General features: G+C 51.3%; 1 protein-coding gene across 6 annotated transcripts; it reads left to right on the top strand.

Moving 5' to 3' along the window:
* The first annotated feature begins 1,458 nt into the window (after positions 1–1,458).
* On the top strand, positions 1,459–17,939 carry CAMKK2 (calcium/calmodulin dependent protein kinase kinase 2). Of its 6 annotated transcripts, none has more exons than XM_061466268.1 (18): positions 1,461–1,593; positions 5,861–5,987; positions 6,413–6,887; positions 7,569–7,616; positions 7,790–7,843; positions 8,000–8,051; positions 8,144–8,277; positions 8,878–8,914; positions 9,678–9,699; positions 9,988–10,076; positions 10,291–10,490; positions 10,581–10,634; positions 10,905–10,978; positions 11,372–11,459; positions 11,705–11,800; positions 12,415–12,543; positions 14,320–14,420; positions 14,791–17,939. In XM_061466268.1, exons 3-18 carry the CDS (start codon positions 6,450–6,452, stop codon positions 14,864–14,866), a joined length of 1,692 nt encoding a protein of 563 aa, XP_061322252.1. In that variant the 5' UTR covers positions 1,461–1,593; positions 5,861–5,987; positions 6,413–6,449; the 3' UTR covers positions 14,867–17,939. The 6 variants fall into 6 exon arrangements, 4 of the variants coding, with proteins under 4 accessions (XP_061322252.1, XP_061322253.1, XP_061322254.1 ...); XM_061466269.1 differs by having other exon boundaries at positions 1,464–1,593; positions 14,794–17,939; XR_009745741.1 differs by lacking the exon at positions 14,791–17,939 and having other exon boundaries at positions 1,459–1,593; positions 12,396–12,543.
* Positions 17,940–18,406: the final 467 nt, after the last annotated feature.

Below are 18,406 nucleotides of genomic sequence, written 5' to 3'. Positions count from 1 at the left end.
GGTTTTAGGGGTGAATAAATGAAGATGGTTGCAACTAGCTCAGTATCTGATATGCTTCCATTGAGTTCTAGTAATTAGATCCTTGATGGGATGTAGATGGGATTGCTCTTTTGGGAGTGTAAACCTTCTGTGGGTGAACCTTGGGGATAGGGGATCCAGTCCTTTCATATTTTGACTATATAGAAGGTGAACATCATGAGTATAAACGCTTGGAGATGCCCTGCCAGGAAGCACTAGATTAAACTGTGGCATTATTAGCAATGCAAGAGCAGCCCGAAACATGGCTCTGCTGGGGCAGAGAAGCTCTAAAATGGGGTTGAAATAAGGGTAGTTCAGTGCTGGTTTAGTCATCCTGTTAAACTGGATTGGATTGTGGTTGCTGGCAGGTAATCAGTGCATTGGTTTTAAAACACTGACTTTATTTCTAACAGGGAAGAGCAGCGCAGGCTTGCAGGAACGCTGGTTTTGGTGGCTCACCCCCTCTCAGCTACATTTTAATCCGCGTAATCCATAAAACATTTGGAGCACCTACAGTGTCCCAGTAAGTGCATAAACCTGACTTCTAGAGTGGCTTTCAAGATCCTGGTCAAAATAGCAGCGTTTGTCTGTAACACTTGTTTGGAAGCATGGCTGTGCTCCAGGGAGCTCTACACTGGCAAAGTGGTGCCCATACCACAAAGTAACAGCGTTTGCATCTGCTCGAGGTTGAAGCTGTTGCTTCAAGAATGGAAGAGTCGATCAGGTGAGCTCAGCGCAAGAACGGTGCTTCATGGGAATGTTCTTGGTAAGGAAACTAACCAGGATTAGCGTGGACAAAGCAAGGGAGGTGTTTACAAAGGGCCGGTGCCAGCCAGGGAGCTCCAGGCTGTGCCCATGGGGCAGGGTTGCCTCTGTCCCAGCGCTGCAGAGCAGCAACCTGGGCAGGAGCTGTGCTCAGAGGCGGCGGCAGTGGCCTGATGGTGGCCGCTGTGACATTTCCACAGAAAGGGGGTTTTAGAAACCAGTTTAAGTGATTATTTAGGAAGCGTTGGGCAATGGCTCAGTAGAGCCCATGGTGGGAGGGCTGGTTCAGTTAAGCCCCTTTGGACCCGTTGACCTCATGCTGCAAAGCCAGTGTTTGCACAAGGGCAAAAGGGAAAGAAGCTCCGGCCGGGAGCGGCGGGAGGAGGCTGGGGCTTGTTTGCCGGACACCGGGGAGGAGTGGGACCGGCCGGAGCACACCACACACATACCCCCCCCCCCCCCCCCCAGGCTGCGCTGCGCGGTAAAGGCGGGGCCGCGGTCGGAGGAGGGTAAAATACTAAAACAAAGCAAAAAAATCCTAAAAGCCCCAAACCATAACAAAAACACCCACCCCAAAGAGTGGCTTTAGGGGCGGGCGGGCAGGATGCGGCTGCCCGGGGGGAAACCTCCCCTTCCCCGGGGCGGAGCGGGGCCTCCCTCCCTCCTCCCTCCCTCTCTCCTTCCTTCTATCCATCCCTCCCTCCTTCCCTCGCTGCCGCCGCCACCACCGCCGGAGCGGAACCGAAAGCAAAGGCGGCTCCGGGTCCTCGGGGCCGCTCCCCCGGGCGGCGGAGCGGAGCGTCCCGCCAGGTCGGTGGCCGCGGGTGCGGGCGGGGAGGCCGGGGCGGGCTCGGCCGGGGCTGCGGCTGCGGAGACAAAGCCGCGCCCGGAGGCACCGGCACCGGCGGGTGTGGGCGGCCGGGCCGGGGATGCGCTGCGAGCCGGGAGCGGCAGCTCCTTGCAGCGGGGCTCGCAGGGGCCTGTGCGGGCATCCCGGCGGGGCGGGATCCGTGCTCGCATCTCCCCGTCCCTCTTCGGGTTGCTGCGCCGCGGCCGGCCGGGCCCGGCAGCATCCCGCTGGCCTTTCCTATGCCGGTGGTACCCGGTGGGCTGTCAGCATCCGCGGGCTGGGGATGTGACAGGGTGGTGCCTGTCCCTGTGACATCAGGCGACCTGCAGAACCCTATGGGGCTCCCGACCGGGGAGGTGCGGGCTTGGAGTGGGGGCACCGGGAGAGTTAGGCCGTGGAGTTGGGAAAAGGAGGGGATTTTTAAAGTCAAGGAGCAATGAGAGGTCAGGAGACAATGGAGGGGATGGAGTTGGTGGAGTGACCGCGTGCAGGGGACAGATCTTGTTAGGAGAAGCCACCGGTTTTGTTGCTGTGAGTGCCTGAGCGTGGTTAGGAGGTGGGACGCAGCCCTGTGGCCACGTGCACGGCACAGAGCATAAGGTGCGTGAAGGTAAAAGTAGAGACCAAGAGCAGCAGCGGGATGACCGCAGGAAGCTGCTGCGATGGAGCTATGGGGTGACCACACGGCTGTGTGATGCTATGGGAGCAGAAACCATCCCTGGGGACAGGACCAGGTTGTCCTCAGGGCAGAGAGAACTGTGCTGAGAGTCATTTGTGGTGGCTGTGGGTGCTGGAGCTTCGTTCATGGCCCCTAAATGGAGAGGTAGCCCCTCTCCTGGGAGAAGGAGCCTATTCCCTCTCCTGGCCCCTCTCTGTGAGCACTTAGTTTTAGGAAAAGCAGCCACCCATCTGTGAGTGCACTGCGAGGGGATTGATCGACCAGCGCTGTTCCAGGGAAGGTGGCTGTTTTCAGACTGGGGAGGTAATTTGGAGGAGACTTTGCTTTCAGCTCAGCCCTAATGTCTATTAAGTGGTGTTCACAAAGCACAGAGCTGCTCTCATTTCCTTTCTTGTGGGTACTGTAGCTGGAGCTGTTGTTTCCAGGAAAGCTGGGATGCTGGACAAGGCGATGGTGGTTTCCTGAGTGCATCCTGGCCTGTGCTCAACACCATGTCCTGAGCTTACACTCTTGTTTGGGGGTACTCATTGCTTGAGAAGTATCAGGCATTGTCATCAAGATTTCTTATAATCTTGGTAAGGATGTGTTTTGACTCCTACTGAAGCCCTCCACTGGGCTTTGTGCTGTGCCAGTGCTACCAGCTTGGCTTTGCATTTTGTCTCCAATCCTTTCCACTGCATTGGATGGGCCAGGCAGCGCAGGAGGCTCTTCTGTTCACCCCAGGGGCAATGAAAACCTTTGCTGCCTGGGCACAGAGACCTGGTGTCGATGGCAGCTGTGTGTTTGTTTCGAGTATCTCATTAGTTTGGGTGCCCTCAGACTTCTAGAGAAGCTGATGAGAGATATTTTTCCATTAGAAGTCAGGCGGGGATGCATATGGTCTTTGTATACTACAGTGACTAATATATTTTTGGCAAGATCTGCGCTCGCCCGTAGGAAGGGAAACTGTGATCGATGCCCCCATTTGCTGCAGATGACACCACTCTTGGCACTGGCACTTCCACCGCTGACAGTGACCACAGGGATAGCAAAATAGCCCCTGGACTCTGCCCAGCAAGGGTGATAACTGCCCCATGCGCTGGCCATGGTTAACTGTTAACCACAGACCTTGGGTGGCAGCATGGGGAGGATCCTCTGTGAGCAAACCCAGCCTTGGTTTAGGTAGTTTGTGTTCAGTTTTGTTACAAACAGCTTGGTTTTGCAGTGCATAAGCTGACCCCCATGGAAGGATGGAGGGAGGTGTCACTGCTGGAGCTGCCTCCCAGTCATATTGCCATAGGAGGGTCTGACCCTGACACTGTGGCCTTGCTGGAGGGAAGTATGGCAGGGGAAGGCAAGCATGCAGGAGCTGGGGGCACCCTGCCATTGCTCACCCTGCACTGGGGTAGAGAAACAGCTCCAGGGAGGGAAGGACAGGCCGATGCATCCGTATGCTCCCATTTAAATCTGTGCAGCCAGTGGCTGGCTGCAAGGTGCCATCCTCTTCCCTCCTGAAATCAGGCAGTGTGATCCCATCCGGAGGTGGGTGCATCCCAGCAGGGACCACGCAGGGACCACATGCTCACAGCAGAGCTGGGGTGGCAGGAGGGGGCTGTCAAAATCACTTCTCTCTCACGGGGGCTGATTTCACTCCCATTCGTTTCCACTGAGCCGCATGGACGCTGAACGAGAGGGAGAGCCCGGGTTTCACAGAGCTCTTTTCATTTTAATATCCCTCTCCTTGCTGAATTAGATGCGAGACTGATTGCTTCGATAATCCTGCCGCAGCCGCTATGGGTTATGTGTGGATTGCAGCCAAAAGCCGTGCCGATAAATCATTCCTATACACCAGGCTGTTCGAGTTCCTGAGGATTTTGTGGGCATGTGCTGCTTGCTTTTACATAAGGATCTGCAGGAGTTCATACCAGAATGTGCCACTTTTCCCTGGGCAAACCGAGTGGGTTGGTGAAGCCAAGGCCTCTGGGCTGTATTTCCCCTCTTTAGGTTTATTCCCCTCATTCCAGCTGTTTCGGTTTTCCCTTTGGATGGGAATGCAGCTCTTCTCCTCCTCAGCCTCGCCGTATGCTTGTTAAGGTTGCATTACCATTAGCAGTTGTCCCACATCCCATGGGGCCATGTTCAACGGTGGGATCTATGATTCTATGATCCCACGTTTGGGTTTCTTTAGGGGAAGGTATCATCTCACAGGCCAATCTCTGCAAAACCCCATGCTTGGTCCCTTTGCACACACACCAAGGGAAGAAGTCCCTGGATTTTCTACCCTTGCTGATACTGTGATGGTGCTTGGATGACTTTTAGTCTGTTTAGAGAGTCTGGGGGAGCCTGGTTCAACTCATCAGCCTTGATATGTTTATCCTGGTCAAGCCAATGCTGGCCAGGGCACGCTAGGCTCTCAAGTGTGGCAGAGGCTTCATAACTCAGTGTTGGTTTAGCCTGGCAAAGTTCAGCATGAACCCTTGGAAATCCGGATGCAGGGAGGATGCCCACCCGTGCTGTACCACCATTGGGGACCAGTGTTGCAACCAGCGATGCTCCTGGGGTGCCCTCATCCATCAGCTGCCTTTTTAGGTGCGGTTGTGGCACACGGTGAGGGCACATGGCATGGCATTCTGGATCAGCTCCGGCTTCGGGGGACAGCTATTTATATGTGTCTGCTGGCAGCGTGCCTGAAGCAAGCCAGGCAAATGGCAACTGGCCTCGAGATGCATCCCGGAGGGTTCGGGGTGAACGGGGCAAGCTGCCTGTTTGTTTTAATCCATTTGGGGAGTGCAGTAAAACATGCTGCCGTGGCTGCCAGCAGCACCAGGGAGGGGATTTTGCAGCCACAATGCCCAAGACAAGGAGCTCCCGGCTCTCCTGCCCAGCAAAGCTCCAACTGGGAGCGGATTCAGCCTTGTGAAACGCGGCGTTTCTGGAATAGTTTGTCCTTGTTGCTGTTCGTTGGCTTATTTATAGCCTCCCCATCCCTTGCGTGTCTCTGCACCTCGAAACAGCAAGCGGTGCTGGGTCGGCTTCAGCCCCAGGCTGATCCCACTCGGGCAGAAAAGCCTCCGGTTTATGGATTGGTGTTGAAAACAGCAATTAGGCCATTGTGGAGCCTTGAGGAAGGGGGAGAGGGTTTGATTTCTGCACTTGACCCGTGATTTCTGCGGGGCTGATTCAGAGTGCTTGTGCTGCGGGTGCATCACAGAAACTTCAATGGAGATGAGTGGAGCTAATTTTAACTGCCCGCCTCGCTGAGGTGTGGGAACCAGGCAGGAAAACGCCTCAAGCCTTGTTCCTGCTCCTGGGCTGTGTTTTGGGATGGTTTTTTTTCACTTGCTTCTGCAGAAACTCGTTAACCTAGAAATTAAAACCAGCCCCGGCACCGTGGCAGGGCAGAGCCATTGCTCACAACCAGCCAAGCGTCAGAGTGCCCCAGCTGCAGCAGGACGTTCAGGGTGTGTGAATCCACACCGTTTCCTACCCTTCTTGAATTGCTGTTGAAGTATTTGAGAATCTGTAAGTCTTCTTTGTGGCTCACTGAATTGTTTCTCTTGTATCTCAAGGTTCAGGAACCTGAGTTTTGCACAGAAGACCGTAGGGAACCCAGAGCAAGGAAGAGAAATCACTGGCAATGACAGGCTGCAGGAGGAGGCAGTGAGCCCAGGGGGCTGATCCTGCACCCCACACGTGGTAAGTGGGTCCTTGTACTCATAAACTGCATTGTTTAGGGGGTGTTTGGCAGAGATTTGCCTGCTCTCACTGTAGAACTGAGCAGGAAAGCAGGGAACCAAGTGGTATTTATGCCAGTGTAGTGTAGGGCTGCATCCTGATCCTGTAAAATACCCCTTTAGGGTATTTTTGTAGCAGAAATTACTGGACTGTTATTCTCTGGCGTGTTTAAATAAAGGGAGTGAAAGGAGCAGTGGTGGCAGCCTTGGGGCTGAGGCTGGTCCCTGCCTGGGGTCTGCCCCATGGCAGGGTGGGCACACAGGGGTGCCATCCTGCTGCTGCCCTTGGCTTTATGGATGAATAAATTAATCAATCCATAGAATAACAACCCGTGGGAGGAAATCCTGCTCTCCAGGGGAGCCCACTGAGCTGCTGTGTGTTTGCAGGTCCCAGCACGGCCAGGATGAGGCCGTTGGTCGCACCATGCCATCATGCATCCCCAGCAGCTCTCCCACCCTGCAGCCCCTCTGCTGTGACAGAGGCTGCGGCCACCGCGTGCCTGGGGCGCCTCGGAACCCCCCGGCGCTGAGCCCCCACAGTCTCGTCATGGCCTCGCTCATCGTGGTGACCGAGTATGACACAACGGGGAGCGTGAGCGAGGAGGAGGAGATGAACGTGTCCGGTAGCGAGGGCTTTGGGGACAGCCAGGAGCCCAGGGCGAAGCTGCACCTCTCCGGCCGAAAGCTGTCCCTGCAGGAGCGGTCGCAGCCGGCCCGCTCCCCCGGGAGCAGCGATAGCACCAATGAGCGCTTCATCTACCCGTCCCTGCCGTACTCCCCAGTGACGTCCCCACACTCCTCCCCACGGCTGCCGCGGCGGCCAACAGTGGAATCGAACCGCGTGTCCATCACGGGGCTGCAGGTGAGGGGGGACGAACACTTGTACACGTGTTTGTTCCCCTGTGGCATTCCTTCTTGGTTGGTTTTTCGGGATCAAACCCCATGGCATCTTGTGGTGGGTGGCGGTGGGACGTCCTGCTCCATCCTGGGCTATAAAGACAGCCCTGGGGAGGTGGGACCCAACAGCTCACCACACTTTGTGCCTGTTGCAGATGGCACCAAGGCTGTGTTTTGGGGATGCTGTTGGCACACTGTGATTTTCCTCATCTCCCAGTTAAAAAGAAAAGAGAAAAACCCACAGAGGTCTAAAGAGAAAAGGGCCCTGCCTGCCCCCAGCCTGCCAGTGCTGCCAGGAAACAGGCAGCGAGCAACTGCTTTGCCCATAAGAAATAGAAATAATCAGCACCAAGTCGCTGGCATTAAAGCCCCAGGGCTCTCCCCACCACCACGTGCCCCTGGTGCACTCCTGTTCCACATGAGCAGACAATATTGCCTGCCGGGCTGTTAACACTCACAATTAGCTGCCTATAAACACACCAACACGTGGCTGGTGCTCATGGCTCAGGGATCAAAGCTGCCCAGCCCCGAGCAGAGCAGGGTGTGGGTTTGCACAGAGTTTTACTGGAGAGTAAAGAGCAAAGGAGTAAAGTGAATGCAAGTGGTTTCGTGGCTCATGTCAGATCCCCCTTTTCTCTCCCCGCAGGACTGTGTGCAGCTCAACCAGTACAAGCTGAAGGATGAGATTGGGAAGGTGAATATGGGCTGGGTTTGGGGTGGGATGGGGGCGTTTGGGATGGTGCTGATGGAATTGTATTTATCTTTAAAATTATTATTAATTATTCTTATTAATATTATTATTACTTTAAAACTATTATTAATAAATTCCTCCCTTTAATATTAATTAAAAGCTTTGCCCCTTTCTAGGGCTCCTATGGGGTGGTGAAGCTGGCCTACAATGAGGATGATAACACCTACTATGTGAGTAGTGCATGTTCCCAGAGCCCACAGAGAGGCAAGTGGGATGAGGATGGATCCCCTCTGCTGACTCCCTGCTTGGCTCCATGCTAGCCGCATCCCCCAGCCCTGTTTTATCTTTGCTTTGCCCCAGTTCCCATGTTCTTTCCCCTCTTGCAGGCAATGAAGGTTCTCTCCAAAAAGAAGCTGATGAGGCAAGCAGGCTTTCCCCGTAAGTGGCATCAAAGCTTTGGGTTGTGGGGTGCTTTAAGGACCTGGGAGGTTCATTCCCAGATGGACACCACATCTTTGCCTTTCTCACAGGCCGCCCGCCGCCCCGCGGAGCCAAAGCTGCTTCCGAGGGCTGCCTGCAGCCCAAAGGGCCCATTGAACAGGTCTACCAGGAGATTGCCATCCTGAAGAAGCTGGACCACCCCAACGTGGTGAAGCTGGTGGAGGTGAGCATTGGCCAGCCCCTTCTAAAGTCCACCTTGAGTGTGAAGGAGCCGGGATGCTGCGGGGATGGCCTTGGGCAGAGGGGCTGGGATGGCCTTGGCATGTCCTGCCTATGGGAGACTCCTGTTTTCCCTGGTTTAAAAGGGCTTTTTATTCTCATCTCCCAAAAGAGGATTTTTTCTTCCCTGCCCAGAAAGGGAAATGCAGAAAAATGTCACTTTCCTGGGGAAAACAAAGTGCTCAGAAGGGTTTTGAGGAGGAGCTGGTGTTTCTGTGGGTTCTGTGGTGCAGCCACCCTGCCCTCCACCCACTGCCTGCACGTCCATCAAGATCTAAGCATGTGCAGGCTGGAGTTGATTTGGCTCGTGAATCAGATGATGCTTCCTGTGTGTTTTAAATATTTACTTCCTTAAAGTACAGCTCTATCTCCATCCTCTTGGGTATTTTCCCTACCCCTCGTGGGTAGAAGCTCAGAGATTAGCAGACGGTGCTAATGGTGCAGATGGTGCAGAACTGAGATGGCTGCTAAATAAAAAACCACCATGTTTTAATTTGCAAGGATTTTGGGGGCTGTTTAATTGCCTTTCTGCTTCTTTTGGCAGGTCTTGGATGACCCCAGTGAGGACCACCTGTACATGGGTAACTGGCCACTGCCCTGCAGTGCTCATGGGGTGTCAGTGGGATGGGGTTTGGCAGGGCAAAAAGATGCTCTTGTGTTGTGGGGTGACTGTTTTGGGGTTGGGTCTCTCTGGTGTGGCCTGGATGTGCCAGAGGAGTTAATTCCCTCTAATGGTCAGAGAAAATGGGATCCAGTCTGGGTTCAGAAAGGAGACTGAAGTGTTTGTAGGCTTTAACTGGACATCAGGGCTTGCTTGGCCATGGGAGGCACCAGTGTCATGTTCTCAGGCTGCTAGAAAGTGACTTCATTTCTTTGGCTTCGAGAACAAAGCGCGTGTTAGTTATCCACGGTCCAAATGAGCCACTTCCCAACCTCTCTTGCAGGCTGCAGTGGTTTGCTTGATGCAAATACACACACTTTTGGAGGAGGTGCTTCTTTTCTATCACTTATGTTCAGCCTCTGCCAGCAGAGGAGCGTGTGATGCCTTCATGGCCAAGTGCAGGGGTTTGCTTGGGCCTTTGCAGGCAAACTGGGGGGTTTAGTGGGCCACTTCCATGAGGCTGAAGCTGCAGCACTGATGAGGTAGTTGGCAGCATCCCCTCAACTGAAAATGGGAGCAACCAAAACACCACGTGCCTTACATGAGGTGACATCTCCTTGTTTAAAAAAAAACCAGTATTTTTAGCATTTTTGTCATAAAAATAATTGCTTTGTGCTGAGATTGTGCTCGTAGGAGCTCTAACCTGGACATGATCAGTAATCACCTTCTCTTTTGTGTTCCAGTGTTTGAACTGGTGAAGCAAGGGTGAGTATTGGATTCCAGATTTAAACCTATTAAAGCATGAACAGAAGGTGGGTTTGGTGGTGGCACAGCTTGGCCACCTGAGGCTGCTGCAGGACACAGAGGAGATGGGGAGGTTCATGGTGGGTCTCCTATGGGTTTGGGTCACATCTCCCCAACCTGGTCACAGCTTTGTACACCCTGTGCTTGCCTTCAGGGCTGTGTGCTGTCAACAGATGGTAGTAAAGCCTCTGAGACCTGTTTTGGCACATATGGGTTGGGATCGAGGTCTATTCTCTGTTGCCTTTGCAGCCCCGTGATGGAAATCCCAACCCTGAAACCTCTCAGTGAGGACCAGGCTCGGTTCTACTTCCAGGATCTGATCAAGGGCATTGAATACTGTAAGTGTCTGCCGAAAGGATGGTATTTCTTACTGTTATTCTTTTCTAGGGACTGCACTTTCTGCTGCTGTGCAGTGCCCTTTCTGGTGGCACATGCTTCTGCACACGGGTTTTTGAAGCTGGAGCTGGTCATGGTGTTAGCAGAAAGGCTTTGTGGCTCCTTTGCTGCAGAGCAGTGCTGCTGCTGAATCCCTTGTTTCTCCTCTGGCTGCAGTGCACTATCAAAAGATAATCCACCGGGATATCAAACCTTCCAACCTCCTCGTGGGGGAAGATGGGCACATCAAGATTGCTGACTTCGGAGTCAGCAATGAGTTCAAGGGAGCTGATGCCCTCTTAACCAACACAGTGGGCACCCCTGCCTTCATGGCCCCGGAGACGCTCTCGGAAACCAGGAAAATCTTCTCTGGAAAGGTATTTAATAACAGTTTGAGGGTTTTTGGACTGGTCTTCTGTTCACGCACTGTCTGCTGCAGATCTAACTGTGCTTCCTTCCCTCTGCAGGCTTTGGATGTCTGGGCCATGGGGATCACGCTGTACTGCTTCGTGTTTGGGCAGGTAATGAGACTGTTTTCAGTGCTGTGGGTGGTTGGTGTGTGTCTCCCATGTACCAGATATGTGGTGGGATCTGCACTCCTGTTTGAGCGTTTTATTCCAATGTTACTTTCATTGTGTTTAAAAGAAGACATTGACGTAACAGGAAATCTTCTGGTATTTCCCCATAACCCTCCTTCAAACACTATGAGATCCCAATGCTCAACTGGCTGCCCCACTGCTGCCTCTCATCAGAGGTCATTGCTTTTCTCATTGCTTTATTCTTCATGGCAGTGCCCTTTTATGGATGAAAGGATCCTCAGTTTACACAATAAAATCAAGACCCAAACGTTGGAGTTCCCAGACCAGTAAGTGCTCAATAAACCACGCCCCAGCCCTTATTTTAAAGCTCATTTGAGCCATTTCTGAGCTGCCTGGGTGGAGCTGGGCCTGCGGGGCTGTGGGTTTGCAAAACTCAGGCTCTGAGCCCTTCTGTTGGCCCTGGAAAACTTCCTTTGCATTAAACATGAAGGCAGCATCTCTTGCTTTGCAGCTGAAGGAGTGACTGAAGCTGCAGAGGCGTTTGAGGGAACAGAATAACCTCAGCAGTTGCTGCCTCTTGGGTTTTAGCCTGGGTGGAAGTGGTGTTGGGCTCTCCCAGCCCTGTACATATGGAACCTTGGTTCAGGTTGCACACGAAGGGGATATTTTGCAGCACCCATCCCCTTCCCCATCTCATCTCTCTCCTCTCCTTTCCCCAGGCCAGAAGTTACAGACTTCTTGAAGGATTTGATCACACGGATGCTGGATAAAAATCCCGAATCCAGGATTTCGGTCCCAGAAATCAAGGTATTGACCCAGCCCCCTGGTGTTGGCTGTGGCTTCACTTCTGTTGGGTTGTCCTTACTCGTCTCTTTTTGGGAGTCAGTTTGATCGCGCCAGGCTAGGTCCTCCCCCTGTGCCCAGGTCCCTGGGCAGGTAAGTCCCAGCTCCTTCCCCTGCTCCGGGACCTGCTCAGCTTTGGGACCTTTGGTGCCTAGAGAAGTCACAGGCAAAAGGAAATCCCCTAAGCACAGTATTTCCTCTGCTACCAGGAAAGTACTGTGCAACAGCCTTTCGTAGGAGATTTCTGGTCCTGTGCCCCTGCGAGAGCCTGGAAGGGGCGAGAAGCTGAGAAAATGGAGACTAAGGTAGGGAGAAAGGATTGTGGGGGAATTGTGGAACCATTCTGTGCTCCTCCTGCAGCTGCCCCGGACGCCTGGTGTGTGGGCAAGGAGAAAGAGGAGCTTCAGCCTTCTGTCGTGGATTAATTCAGGTCCAAGACTAGGGCTTGGTGGGTCCTCCCCATCACTATGGCTCATACGTATGGTCCAGAATAAATCACTCTTGGCATTGTCACAGAATCATAGAATAGTTAGGGTTGGAAAGGGCCTTAAGATGAACCTTAAGATCATCTAGTTCCAACTTCCCTTGCAGTGATGTTAGACCATGTCGCTCTCATCTTACAGATGAGAGTGAAAATAGGTCTTCTTCCCTAAAACCCACTCAGTGCAGTAGGTAACCAGTTGTGTAGATGGGGCCAGCTTTGGCTCTAGATGAGCCACACCACAGCATTTTCTGCTCCTGGTGGTGCTGGGGTGAGCTGGCTCACCAGTGAGGCGGCACATCTCTCCCCTGCTCCCTGGTCCTTCAGGAGCACGTTAAGGGCCATAGCTTGGGCGAGGAGATGCGTTTGCCAGGCTTGTGTTGTTGGAGTCCTGAAAAAGAGGAAATCGTTCCTGACAGGCTGTGTTATTAATTGAAGTTGCACCCTTGGGTCACCAAGAACGGAGCGGAGCTGCTGCCCACGGAGGATGAGAACTGCACCCTCGTCGAGGTGACGGAGGAGGAGGTGGAGAATTCGGTCAAGCACATCCCCAGCCTGGCCACTGTGGTGAGTATGAGGGAGATGATGAGATGATGGTCTGCGGATGCACAGCCAGGTCCATGCTGCCTCCGAGGATGGTCCCAAGCAGCTGGAGGTTGCTGCTGAAGGGCAAAAGCATTGGGCAGGATTAGAGCAAAGACTTTCCCTCTCTCAGAAACAAGTGCTGCGAGATGGGGTCTCAGCATTTTGCTGGAGGTGGCCAGAGTATTTCAGAGTGGTCCCAAAGGGACCTGTCAGTGGGTTCCTGCTCCTCACACTTGACCTGGCTGCCTAAATACCACTATATTTGCTCAGGGCAAAAGAGCATCTGGTCAGGACCTGCCTGTGTTTGGGAGCTGGTGTTTTGGCCAGGCACAAGGAGCTCCTGCCCTGCTCTGCCCATTCAGCCTTAGGGGCTGCAGGAGCTTCCTGGGATGAAGCTTTTATCTGGGCCACGGTGTGCTCTAGCCCCCGCCTGCAGCTATTCTTGGTGAACTCATCTCTTTTCAAGCTCATATTTTTATTCTCTGCAACCCACTGTGGTGGTGAGAACCACAGCGTAACCCTGCCTTATGTGGGAAGTGAAATCATTCGGGGTTTTAAATCTAACAATTCCTTTGGATGTCCTTATGCTGGAGAAGTGACCATTCACAGTTCCTGTCACAGTGTTACCTGCCTGTAGACACCCAGGCTGTGATTTGTTGAAGTACAGGTCTCCCTTTGAATCCCCTTTTCTGTCTTGTGGCTGTGCCCACATCTGGACCCATTTCTGGAGCTCTCTCCCACTTAGATACCCACATGAGTCTCTTCAACCACAGATATGTTAACATGCAAATGTGCCTTGTGCTGCTCAAGCTGAAAGAGCAGATCTCACTCTAATGAGATCACCACTGATGAGGGGGTTTCCCCCTTTCTCCTGTTTGGAGGTGACTTCTTGTGATGCAGTGGAGGATGCCTCAGCCCTGTTTAAATCCAGGTGTGTTTAGCACAGCTCAGGGCAAATGAGCTTTTACTGACTCTTGCCTCTTAAATAACACCGCCTCCAGGCAGAGCTTGTGCTTCCCATTTGCATTTGTTCTTCAGAATTACCCTCCAGTGCCTGATCTTTGTGCATCCAACTGCAGGCATTAACACTGAGATTCACGTGGCTTTGACTTGCCCTGTGGGACCTCACTGGCACGTGCATTTCCGATGTGTAAGAGCTCTTGGTGCACTGTGGTGAGCAGATAAATAAGGCACAGAAGGATAAGAAGCAGTATCAAATGAAGCCAGGGGTTCCCAAAGCAGGATGCACATGCTGAGGCAGGGCCAGTGCTGCTCACTGGTTGTTCTCTGCTCCCACCAGCAAAATAAGTCGGGGGATGACTGGGAAGAACCCTGACAATCGCTCTGTTCCCAGCAGCCTAAGGCAAAACTGTGGCGGTTCCTTCCTTCCCTTCTCCCTTGCCAATGAATTCCTCTGCCAGGTAATGACGGGGAACTGGGGATTTGCAGGCACTGGATGCAACAATCAGTAAAACCTACTTCTGGGGGGAGAAAACCTTCCCAAACTTGGCTTTGCTCTTCTTTCCAGCTGCTCACAGCTAGTGTGGTTGTCATCTACCTGTTCAGTTGCACCATGGTTTTCAGAGGATAAAGCCCAGCTGCAGACTTGTAAACATGTTTCCTTCTGCTTTTTTGTTACAAGAAAACTTTGACTTGTTTTCACTTGTTTTCATAATCACTTGGCCATGAGGGTTGCATGTTCCTGTTGCTCTTGAATGACAGGAAAGCATCCTGATGAACTCCAATCTGGTCTTGCAGATCTTGGTTAAAACGATGATCCGGAAGCGATCCTTTGGGAACCCTTTTGAGGGGAGCAGGAGGGAGGAGCGGTCGTTGTCTGCCCCCGGGAACCTGCTGCCGTAAGTGTCATCGCTTCACCTCAACCTCAGATGACGTTTGCAGCTTGTCTTAATGGAAATTGTCTCTGGAAATCACTGCAAAGAACAGGAGAATTTGAGCAGTTTGGCTTGAACCTTTCGGTGGGGCTGTGGCTGGGATCTTCACACGCCTTCTGTGTGACCTGTAACTGCTGAGGGATGATGTTTCGTGATGTGACATATCCTGCTACTTCAATAGGCTGAAAAGCATCTTTCTATGGCACTTCCAGCCCGTTACAGGGGAGTTGGGAGGGGTAAGACACATGTTCAGGGTCCCAAAGCTCCCATGATGCTGGTGCCTCTGCTTTGGCTTTTGTAAGTCACTCAGCAACCGTTTTGTTTCCTTTGAAAGCAGGAAACAAGGCAGTGAAGATAATCTGAAATGCAACGACTTGCCCAACGTGGGAGAGGAGGAACCTCTTTCGTGAGCATCTACTTTATGGTTCTGTTGAGCAGCTTGGTCCAGGGCACGTTACAAAGTGTGCAGCTGAGGATGAGCGACATCAACAGAGCCTGCACCGAACACAGCATGACATGGCGCTATCTCAGTATAATGCTGGATGTAGAGCTTCCATAGCAGCATGTTACCAGACATCCGACTGCTTGTCGTGAACATCGAGCATCTCCGATCGCTGGCACTGCTGACTTCCTACAGGAAAGGCGCTGGCTGGCAGCAGAGGTGAGCTTGTGTGGAGCAAAAAGAACCCAACAAAGCAGTCAAACAAACATGCGTTTGGAACTGCTTTTAATGCCAAATAGTTTCCAGAGGCTGATGCCAGCATCCCAGGGGTGTTGTAGGCCCATCGTGTAGGTGACATACACAACAGTAAAACTACACTTTGAGGGTTCACAGCCTGCCAGAAATGTTGTTGCATCTATTTCTCGTCATTCTGGTTTGGTTTTAATTGACATCTTTTTAACTGCATGGGAACAAAGCAAAAAGCCACCTTTCCAGCTTTCTAAAGAATGCCTGCCTTTGTGAGCCAAGCTGTACTAAAGCAGCATCTTCGGGACACTCAGAAAGTGAGGTTAATTACCTCCCAGTGTAATTAATGCCATTCCCAAGGTCTTGGTGTGATTAGGACTTGGTAAGTTGACTATTCAGTGTATGAAAGGAAAAGGTATTTAAGGGCTTAAGTTCAGTTTGAACTATTTTTGCTGCAGACACAGGAGTAAAAGGTGGTGTTTAGCTGAATGTTTGTTTTGAACAGTGGGAGAAGCACTAACAACTGTTTGTTTCTAAGTCTTTTACTTGATCTAGGTAGATATATTATGAAATATAAAATTCAGGGTAAAATCCTTCAGTTCCATGTACATTACATGGTTTACTACAATTAAAAATAATACAAGTTATGCTATTTTTTAAGTATAGATTTAGGGCTTGTTAGAGTTTAAGATCTTAATGAAATACTTAGATTAGGTAGTAATTTTCCAAACTCTTAATCTGGATTCTGGGGCCAATGCTATGTATTTTTGCAAGTTCGTTACCAGTAATTTGTGAATGCCTGTGGATCAGAGGCTTGTTAGTAAATTAAGTGTATACCTAATTCATGGATTGTTTCTTATGAAGAGCTCCTTCACCTTCAGTCAGATTACTCTGATTATTTTGTGGTGCTTGTAAAAAAACTAATCATCTATTGTGTGGTGGGAGAGATTCTGATGTCCAGATTTGCTTGGGCAGAGCTGGAGAGTGGCAGAGTATGGGTGAGCTGGAGAAGAATCAGGGTTTGCTTGAGGAAAGGGGTCACGGTAAGTACAGCTGTTCTGTGGATGGAGCATAGGACTTGGGGGTAAGATCTGACAATGTCTGATGTGGTTGTGTGACCTTGAATGAGGTGTTTTAAGTGACGGTGTACCTGAAAGAGGGGGAGGATTTGCATGTCCCAAGCCTGTAAGGGACTGCTAAGGAGTAATTCTTTGCCCTGAGGAAGAAGACACTAGGAGAGACACAAGTATTTTGGTTAATGGTAAGACCTCTGCCTGCTAACCCTGACCACACTTCAGGAAATGACCATCCCCTTGTCTTCCTTTACCTTGGGCAGCGTGCCAAGGTCCTTTTCCCCACTGCAGCTTCCTGGTTAAGACAGGTCTTTGTTAAAGCCAGGACAGCGTTAGCAAGTGCACGGGTGCCTACACAAACTGGCCCTTACATCTTTTGATCACTTGAATTAATGCTCCCCCTAAACCACAATTTATTACCAAAACACTTTGGGGCTGGTCTCTCTCCAAAGCCAGTGACAATGGTTTGTGGTTTAGGAGCAGTACTATGGAGTTTGGAGCCATAAGACATGCACTGTTTTCCTACCATTTTTACTCAGAGGCTATGCCAAAGCCCTGCAGCTTCAGCTATGGCAAAACCAAACAGGTAACTTGGGTGCCAGCACTACTACAGTTGCCTGCTCCCCCCTTCCTAAACAGGAATGTATGTGAGGGGGCATCCTCTAACCCTGCAAATGGACTTGTTCTGCCAAAAAAAAAAAAAAGAAACAATTAAAAAGAATCAGGGAATGTGATTGTTTGTAGCTGGGGCATAGTAACGTGTGTGGTGTGTTTCTGTTAAAGGCGAGTTGTAGAGATGCTCTGTGCTGCGTATCTCTGGTGTGTGATTTGTCGGGTGCCTAGTGAGGCAGTTTACACTTACCAAACAGGCTTGTCAGGTGCAACGCAGCTTCCGAACAGAAGAAATTGTACCAGTTCCTCGATGCCCAGCCACAAAGCCACTGGGTCTCAAGCACTACCATAGCTCAGTGTCTTACAGTGAGCATGGGCTCGGTTCAGGAGGATCCTCAAGCTCCAAAAGGATTGTCTCTCAGTGCCAGCTCTGGGCGGGCTGCAGCCAAACGCACATCTGTGAAACAAACTCGATGTCAATTGTTCTTGCTGATGAGTTCTGTTGAAAGCATAAAGCGTGGCTGTGTGAGGAAGGGCTGTCTAACTGCATGACCTGTTAGAGAAGCTGTGCTGTATATAGCAACGTGCTCAGTTCCCCAGCGGCTGTTCCTTTGTAGTAGAGCTAGCTTCTTTCTTATAGTGAAGTAAACATTTTGCTTGTGCCTTGGAACTGGGCTCTAGCTTGATTTCCCCAGCTCCCTTCCTCTTCAAGCAAGCCCAGTGCTGACTGTAGGCTTAATGCTGGGTACTAAGCCATTTTGGCTCTGAGCACACAGGAAAGTGCTAAGGGGAAACCAGGCCTCTTGTCTGAATAGTTTTCCTTGGTGGTCCTCTCTTACCTATCAGACAATTGATCCATTTCTTTTCTAAGGTCCTGAACTATTGCTGATTTTTATACTGTTTGTTTAATGACCAAGGCTTGTGTTTCATTCCTATCCCTTTATTATGCATTTAACTTTATCAGGTGTATCAAGTTTAAATACTGTGTATTTACCACTTTTAAATTATATTACCTAAGAAGAAAGGAAAAAACAACCAACAACTAAGTGTTTTTCCACAGAGCTGTTCAAACTTCACTGTACAAGTTGAAATAAATGACATGCAACCAAACCCAGAGTTAGTGATCAAGTGGAACCATTATCCCGTTTGACTGGTCTTTATTAAGCTCTGAGAGCCTCCTTGCTGTAAGAGGAGCCTGAAGGCACCTCCCTGCATTAGTGAAGGTTGGTGTTCTGCCATTACTGGGGTCAGGATGAGACCGCAGCAGCTCCAGCCACTGCATCATCCAAACTGGGCCATTCACATGTACAGACTGGAGCTCTGATTCTATCCCATTTGAGTTGAGACACTCAGCACCAGGAGCCAAATAAAGACTAAAACAAAAGGTGAGCCATGCTCAACTAACCCTCCCTGACCTCCACCTCTCAAGCCTTTTCCCTTTTTAATGCAACATACCCAGACATGGTGTTAAGAGATCCAAGGTGGAGCAGAAGCTGTTCTCACTGCATCACTCTTGAGAGAACCAAGAGGCCAAGCAGACAGCAGCACTGGCTTTGATAGCCCTCCTCTAATGGTAT

Source organism: Pezoporus flaviventris, unplaced genomic scaffold, assembly GCF_033815535.1.
Source record: "Pezoporus flaviventris isolate CSIRO_AGI_PZ_B2104156 unplaced genomic scaffold, CSIRO_AGI_Pfla_v1 ptg000041l, whole genome shotgun sequence".
Taxonomy (NCBI): Eukaryota; Metazoa; Chordata; class Aves; order Psittaciformes; family Psittacidae; genus Pezoporus; species Pezoporus flaviventris.
The sequence above is the reverse complement of the archived record's forward strand: the minus strand, read 5'-3'. Positions and strand labels throughout refer to the sequence as shown.